Source organism: Cicer arietinum, chromosome 1 (assembly GCF_000331145.2).
Source record: "Cicer arietinum cultivar CDC Frontier isolate Library 1 chromosome 1, Cicar.CDCFrontier_v2.0, whole genome shotgun sequence".
NCBI classification, from domain to species: Eukaryota; Viridiplantae; Streptophyta; class Magnoliopsida; order Fabales; family Fabaceae; genus Cicer; species Cicer arietinum.
The window spans coordinates 10,930,224-10,938,916 of record NC_021160.2 but is presented as its reverse complement, the minus strand read 5'-3'; the positions used below and the strand labels follow the sequence as shown (position 1 = coordinate 10,938,916).

Below are 8,693 nucleotides of genomic sequence, written 5' to 3'. Positions count from 1 at the left end.
ATTGTCCATATATACATAGTTAATAAACTCAAAATTAAATATTTTGAAGTATAACTTTTAATTATTTTCGGTAAAATTTAAAGTAAAAAATTTACTTTTATATTCTACATATGACTTTTGTAAGTTTTGTTTTATGTTTTATACCCTGGATGCTTGTATGAATTGTTCTATGGTGATAATATTTTTATATTTTACACTAGCTAGTTGGATAATTTCTTGTTCTTATGCTATATTTGGCTGTAACAAATAATTATATGATACAAATCCTCTACATATAAAATCTGAACAACATTTAAGAGACTGCAATTCTGCACAAAATGGTAATCACATGTGAAAAAAAAAAAAAAACTCATTGATATTTATCCAAAGTAAAGAAAGGAAAATGAACTATACATAGAAAACTTGACCAACATTTAAGAGACTCTCATGAGGAACATTAAATATCACACTATTTTCCCTACCTGCATATCTTCCTAAGAAATGCATATATATAATCAACAGCTATTTTCTTGTAGAATCTTGAATCTCTACTAGCCCTCACAACTGTGTTTCCAAGAATGTGAACAACACCAGCTTCTCTACAGTTGTTTAAGAATTCAAGTTCATCAACTTCAGTACACTGACTAGATGATTGAAAAGTAACATTCACTTGTAATGGTGATTTAGCAGGAACTATTGAATCCACTGATGAAATTGATAAATCAACAATACTCAATGAACCTGTGTTTCCATTGTTATTAAACATGGCATCTCTTGATTGCACGGTTTGTTGTTCGCATAAACTGTATTCCGAATCCGAACATCCTTCCATCATGGACTCAAGCCTAACAAACATGAAAAGGTTGTGAAAGAGCTTCTTCTCGAAATCATCGTCTTTTTTATGCAGGTCTTTGTATCCATACCGCGCCACACACCGAAACATGTGGAAATTCTTCGGTCCTATACGCTTAACAAGGAACAGCTCTTCGTCTGTGACGGTGTAGACAGGAAGATATTTCACACAGACAAAAACAACAACGGAATGGATGGCAGGTAGGTTTGTAATGAAATGAGAAAATATGTGGGGAACTCCACTTGCGAGCTCGGTGTAGACTAGTCCGATTCCTGGGACGCGGACTAGTCCTAAACTAGGACCGAGCCCGAGAATCCATGCCATTGAAACTTTGCTATGCAATTCAAACTCGTAGCGCTTCACCGAACCATAATGCCAAACATACATAACAATCAGAAATACTCCGGCAACTGCTAGGGGAGCCCAACCACCTTGATCAACTTTGAAGAGTACGGCAGAAAAGTACGTGCATTCGATGATCAATGATAAGCCGGTGAAGACGACAACAAGAATCCAATGGCAGTGCCAAACTAATATCATGACCAAAATCATGAGCAGTGTTGTAACCAGCATGACTAACACAACTGCAGTGCCTGTAGTTACAATGATAATTATGCATGTTAATAATCATACTATATAGTTCTTAAACTGTGTTAACTGATTTAAGAGCTAGTATAGCTACTTGGTTCACAAAAACTGTTCTGTTAGTTATGTTTAGTCAATTAGTTGTATAGTTAAGTTATTCTGTTTTCAGTTTTTTTTTTTTTTTGTTATGAGCATCATAAACTTTGTATAAAAAAGATATTTGATCATTCAATGAGAAAGTAATCATTCATTTGCAGCTTGATAATAAATTACATATTGATTGGACAAAAATGCATGCATGCAGTAACACTCCCCCCCTTTTTATAAGCTCATATTGTGTTTTCACATATATTAAAAAAAAACACTTCATGCAGTACTTTAACTTAATTTTATATAACACTTCAGTCTTTTATTTTATTTTTTTCGATTTGGTCATTTATTTAATTTTATTACAAAAATTCAAAAATATAAAGAATGAAAATATGAGTTTATTTGAAGATTTGAGTTATAAATTTGATAAAATTTTCATTATATTGAAGATGATAATTAATTTTATAAGTTTTTTTTGAAAATTTTGATGAATTTTTGTAAAAAAAATGATAACATTGTTAACATTTTAAAACATAAGAGATCAAATTGTTTACTTATAGTTAAATAAAGGATCAAATCAGAAAAAATAAAAATAAAGGATTTTTGTTTGAGGAAAAAAAAATGTTTATTTTAGATATGAATCTTACCAAAATACCCTTTTGTGCATAGATGTGTTCAACTCTGGTTTTTCATCTCCCAAGACTACTTAGTCGTATTAATAAGTATATTTGAAATAAATAAAAAATAAAAGAAATGGAACTTATATTTAGAGACAATTTTTTTCTTTCTAAAAAGGATTTATAAGTAGGGACAGAGATAGTAGTAGTTCTTGGACTCTCTCATGTAGTAATGATTAGTTCCTAAGTTGCAAATTTTCAATGTTGTTTTTTCACTTACCATATGCATTTCCAATTTGGCTTTGATTTTTAAATCCAGCAGTACAAGCAATGCAAAGAACCATAAGGATCCAATTGATATCTGGAATATATATTTGGCCAAGGAACTTCTTTGATGTATGCACAACTTTGACTCTTGGGAAACATCCATGAGCAAGTGCTTGCTTAATGATTGAAAAGGTTGCAGTTATTGTTGCCTGGCTTGCTACTATTGCTGCTAGTGTTGCAATAACAAATACTGGCCAGTATATTTTGTCTGCATAACTAAGGTTAATTAATAACATCTAACAGATAAAAATCACTGCATGAAGAAAAATATTGCATCATTCTAAGAAAAAGAGAGTTTTTCCAATAGGTTTATGATATTCCGAAGAGCTGAGTTGTTTTGACAACAAACTTAGATCATAATTTAAATAGTTAACAAATTCAAATACATGATTAATTTAGTTCGGTGAATGGTTAATGAATATAATAAGATATCGTAATTCATTAACCATCCACCAAATACAATTTTGAATGTTATTAACCACAACTTTTAGGTGTATATACAATCACAAATTGTGGTTAATAGATATTATGTATATTTGAATACCTAAAACCATGTATGTTTGAACATAATTTAGTTGGTCAATAGATATCATGTATATTTGAACATCTAAATATTGTAGTTAATGGAGTTCAAAATTGTGGTTAATTACGTTTACTAGATGGTTAATAAGTTGCAACACCTTGTTATATTCATTAATCATCCACTAAACGTAATTAACTACATATTTTGAACTGCGTTAGCCATCAACATTGTTATCGAAATTGTTGTCAAATTTGTGCGTCAAAGTATCATTTCTCAATTCTAAAACACATGTGCAATCATTCACATAGATATAACGAACCTGGAATAGAACGATAAAAAACATCTTGAGAATGATGCAAGTTTTGCACTAAATAAGCAGCTTGACCAGAATATGCTAAAAGAAGGCAAGGAAACACAAGAAGTGTAAATGCAATTTGTACAGATGAGACAGGAAAATTGGCCAAGTCTGCGAAAAGAGCCTCAGTCCCTGAAACAAATCATCAAAAGTTTTCAACTATAAGTTAAACATTCTAAAACGTGCTGAAAAGGCTCGTGTTAGTTTCTGAAACATTTTAAAAGCAATCATCACAAGTTTTCTCCTTAATAGAAAATTTTGAAACACAATAAGCAAAACAAAAGTTATGAAAATGGAACTTACCTGTTATGCTGAGTAAGATGCCACCAAGGGAAAGCCAACTATTTTTTTTTCCCTTTTGAAAATAGCGATACACGTAGAAAGGCGAAAAGGCTCTTAGGACATTGCCACCAAATCTCCAGAGATTGAATATACCTATACCTCCAATTAAGAGAAACCAAAGCAGAACAACTGGAGCAAAAAGCCAACCAACTCTATCTGTACCATAATGTTGCATGCTGAATAGTCCAATTAATATTACAACAGCAACAACCACAACTACTCCTGTAATACAAGGGAGAAAAAATATGTTTTTCAAGACTAAACAAAAATGAACTTGAAACTATAATCTTATATACATAATGGAAGAGATAAAAAGATTAATGCATTGTTAAAGGTGTAGTAGGAACATACGGTTATCGATTTCAGGGCGATTTACCTTGATGCCACCAGCAGCAGATAAAACTGCATAAGAAGATATCATAATGAGTATATTGAATAAAATGGAGAAGTATCTAAGTATATATACATAAGTAAAAACAGCCAAATGTTGTAAACTCAGTTTGTCTTAAGCCATAAGCAATGAAGTATACGTAATAGATAAATAAATGAAACAAAAGAACTACAATAAAATTAATATCTTAATATCATGCATAAAAGTACCACATTATTTACACCTTGCTTCCTGATTTCATATATATATATATGTATTGTTGCTTCCATTATTTCTAATACAAATACTTAAAACAAGAAAAAAAAGTGAAAACATAAAATATTTTCTTCAAATCAAATAGATCTTAAAGTCTTAATAGAATTTTCTTTTATGGATGTACTATAAGATCATTCTAAACCAAACCAATTTCAAGTTATATTCTCACCACTGTTTTTTTGTTTCATCTCTTAAATTGATTTTATGGTTTTGCTTCATAGTTTGATAAGTTCACACAAAAATGTAACTCTTGAGTATGGATCATAGTTACTAATAAGTCGGTACGATTCAAAGGTAATTTTTAATCTAAATTGTGGTATTTAAATATAAGTACACTGTAAATCCTAATCTTGAATCGTAATAGAAAGGTAATGTAGTCGCTATGCAATAGGAGACGTAGACACAATTATCTGAACAACACATAGAAGCATATAATAAATAAATAGGAACAAAAAGATCATTCAGACAGAAAACATACCAGATATAGCTGGGGTAAGAATACCATCTCCAATCACCATGCAGGTACCAACAAGTACAAGAATAAGAATGGTACTTTTGATAAATGATTGTTCCTCTAACCATCTTTGAGTTTTTGCAGCAAATGACTTTTCCTGAAAGGTAGTTCGGCTATACGTTGTCAACTCTTCATCGGTACGATGCTGGTTCGGAATAATTTTTATATTCGCGTGACGGCAGAGCAAGGAATAAAGAGCTAGTGTTCCACCTGATCCATGGATGTAAGCTTAGTTAAACTTTGTTGCATAACAGAAACACATGTCCAATACTAATGTGCTTAACTTCGGAGCATTTTGAATTACTTATTTACATAGTTTATTAGTGTGTATCTTATGACATAACCAAATGTGTAGATGTTTCATATGAAAATAGCTTATGATATGTTTGTAAGTTATTTTTATAGCTTATGTAGATAAATTCTCCAAGACAGATAATGAAAACAACTTATTTAAAAATAATCTAACAACACTCTCTCTTTAATAATAGACACAACATACAAAAGCGCTTATATAATAAGTCCTTGACAAAAAACAAATCAACTTATAATTTTTTTTTAAAGTACAATGGTGGCAATCCAGTTTGAACCTATGACCTCATGCATATTATTGGAACACCCCATATAAGATGATATTTTCTGGTATGAAGACATCCCTTTCTCAGATTTGGATCTTATCATATAAGATGAAAATCATTATTACACAGAAAGTATTCTGCAGGAATCTTAATGATAGAAAACAACATTAAAAGAAAAGGAGTTCATTACCACAGCATAAAGTTACAATACATTATTACATAGTACTTCCTTATTCCAATCATAAGATATGCAAATTAACAAAAGGAATCAGAAAAATGCATACCTTGACCATTGTCATTTGCTCTTAATACAATAAAAACATATTTGAGGAGAGGCACAAGAGTAAGAGAGTATATGATCAAAGAAAGAGCTCCAATTACATCCTCTGGATCATTAACTCCATGAGGAAATGTGTTGTAGAAAACATACAAAGGAGAAGTTCCCAAATCTCCATAAACTACACCAAGACTCTGATACGCCAGCCGTATAAGCAACAATGCAGAAATTTTCTGAACAAATCAAAATAACATTAATAGGAATGAGAGAACTGAGAAATCCACACTGAAAGCTTTCAAGGAGTAGTATTTTTGAAGAAGAGGTTAAGAAAAGCTAAACTAATTATATGTTTTCAAAATTAGATTGGAAATTGGCATATTGAATTATGTCAATTAATAAAGTCATCTAACAATTATGCATAACAAATTGTTGTTTCCTAAAACAAACAAAATGGAATTCAGCAAAAGCTAAGAATGTAAAAAGAAGTTGAAACATACTTTTTCTCTGTACATATTTCTGAGCCTTCCTGCTTCTTCATCCATTGGCTGGTCAAGTTTCTGTTCCAAATCCCACATACTACCTTTGTTATCATTCTCTTCATCAATCTCCAATGGTGAAGCCATTTACAACTTGGTTCAATAACTTCCAATTACTAAGTTCTGTCTAATACACCTTATCCTCAGTGTAATCCTTCCCTTCACAAAAAAGTACAAGAAAAAAAAACATTAGTAACAGAACAAGAACTTATGTTGTTACAAAAACACAGCACATAAACAAAGTTCACTGCCAAGTCAAATTAACCTATAAGTTTGGATTGAAGTTTGAAAATTTCAATTTGAGTGAACTTGTTTTGCAAAAGCAATCCTCCCCTTATTTTTCATTTCAAAATGAGTTTCAAGGCAAAATTGAGGCAAAACTCATTTTACAAACAAACTCAATTGAAAATCTCACAAAAAGATGCTTTTCAATAACTTTATTATTAATTGTCAACTAAAAAGCACCAGCTAAAATCAGATTAGATGCTTCTCAACAAAGCTTATAAATTATTATTTCTTTAACTCTTTGGTTCCCAAAAAATAAAAAAGACTGGACAGAATATAAATAAAATTTGACTAAAATTTGTTTCAGATAAAATTCGAACTCTAATTTTCTAGAGCATATAAATTATAATGAAAAAAATATAATTGATTTAAAATGGTCAACCCAAACTTTTGGCTGGAAACATTTTTTTTAATGCATAACAACATGAAGCAATATTAGAACTAGTTCAATTTGCAAGTACACATATAATAATCTCAAATTGAAATATAATTCCACAAATGAAAATTAAAAAAATAAATTGTTCAACCTGTAATTCAAACCTCAACTCACCTATCACACAACCTGGTACTTGTCACAAAAAAGAAGTAATTTGTTGTCAGTCACACAACTAAAATTCCCATGTTGGATTCATAATAATAGGAATTCAATGATAATGATGAATATAGAACATAACCATGTTTTAGTTCGGTTATTTGAAGAAGAGAATACCAAGTAGGTAACGGAATTACTTGACAAAATGATATCTGACAAAGAAAATGAAATATAGAGAGACAAATTGGACCCACTTAACAAGTTGTTCTTCTATTATTTAATAGAAGAATAAATGCTATCTTATTAATTGTCTATTTTTATTTCTATACAACTATTTTCTATTATTGAATTACACGCTTATTTTGAATATTTCTTGGATTGAAAAGGACTGTTATGGGATAAGTTCGATTGCTACTTATGCAGTATATATTTATCTTCTTTATTTTTATTTTTTTTATAATTATTTTTGACTCCGTGTTTAAAGCACTAGTTAGTTAGTGCTGCATGATGCTATTGTCAAAAATGTCAATGATACATTATAAGAATCATATGACTAGTTAATATCATTATTATTATTATCATATATATTATATATATAAAAGGTTATCTAAACTAATTTTATATTTATAGATTAATATAAGTAATTGATTGAATGATTACATTATATGATTGATACTTCTATCAATAATTAATTATATCATTTTATGTAAAATTATTTATTCCTACATATCGACTGAAAAAATAGCTTCGTATATTTTTTGTTATTTATAATTGCTATCTACATCATTTTAAATAATTTATTATTAATTATTGTGGACTTGAAAAAACCAACAATGCAGAGGACTCACAATCACGATTGTCTGTGTATTATATAATGATGATGATGATATTTTGGAGTTATGTGTGTATCAACAAAAGACAAAATAGACAGAGAGAGAGAATGCGTTAACTGACAAGTGACTTTTTGGCAACTAAATAAGACTTTTTTTTTTCGTAAAAAACTTGTGTAAAACTTTAACCTGTACTAAGAATAGAAATAATTTATTTCATTGTCTCTAATTTCACAGCTTAATACCGATTCTTTTTTTTTCAATCATTTTTATTGAATTTATTCTAACCGCTTTAATTTATTCAGATTTTCAATACAGTTTTGTTATGGGACGGTACAGATTTATTGATTTAAATAAAATCTCCACAAATATCAAATAGATAATACTTATATTAAATAATAAATAAATAAAAATTATTTTTTAATGTAATAATAATATTCCTTTTTATATCCTATGAAGATATCATCTAATTTATTCAGACTTTCATTACAGTTTTGTTATGGGACAATACAGATTTATTGATTTAAATAAATTATCCACAAATATCAAAAAGGTAATGTTTTTATTAAATAATAAATGGATAACAATTAATTTTTAATACAATAAAAATATTTTTATATCCTATGATTTTGTTAATTGTGTATTTTGAAAAATTAAATACCGCCAACCAACAATCGATAAAAATTGTGTTTGACGGTCAAAGAAAATTAAAGGATAAATTTTGAATTATACTTTTTTCACAAACGAAAATCATACTATGACATAATCTCTAATTTACCATTAATTTAGCATTGTACTACATTCTACATTTATATTTATTTTACTGC

The 8,693-nt window shown here is 29.2% G+C and overlaps 1 protein-coding gene across 5 annotated transcripts; it reads right to left on the bottom strand.

Annotated features, from left to right (window-relative positions):
* Positions 1-331: 331 nt before the first annotated feature.
* LOC101488906 (potassium transporter 10-like) lies at positions 332-7,279 on the bottom strand. 5 transcript variants are annotated; one of them, XM_073370274.1, is made up of 9 exons: positions 7,032-7,279; positions 6,181-6,378; positions 5,691-5,916; positions 4,796-5,041; positions 4,023-4,073; positions 3,633-3,893; positions 3,294-3,461; positions 2,405-2,659; positions 332-1,425 (listed from the first exon to the last, which is right to left on the bottom strand). In XM_073370274.1, the coding sequence occupies exons 2-9, from the start codon at positions 6,304-6,306 to the stop codon at positions 458-460; spliced, it is 2,301 nt and encodes a 766-aa protein (XP_073226375.1). In that variant the 5' UTR covers positions 6,307-6,378; positions 7,032-7,279; the 3' UTR covers positions 332-457. The 5 variants fall into 5 exon arrangements, with proteins under 5 accessions (XP_073226375.1, XP_012573777.1, XP_012573780.1 ...); XM_012718323.3 differs by having other exon boundaries at positions 7,055-7,279; XM_012718326.3 differs by having other exon boundaries at positions 6,181-6,373; positions 7,055-7,279.
* Positions 7,280-8,693: the final 1,414 nt, after the last annotated feature.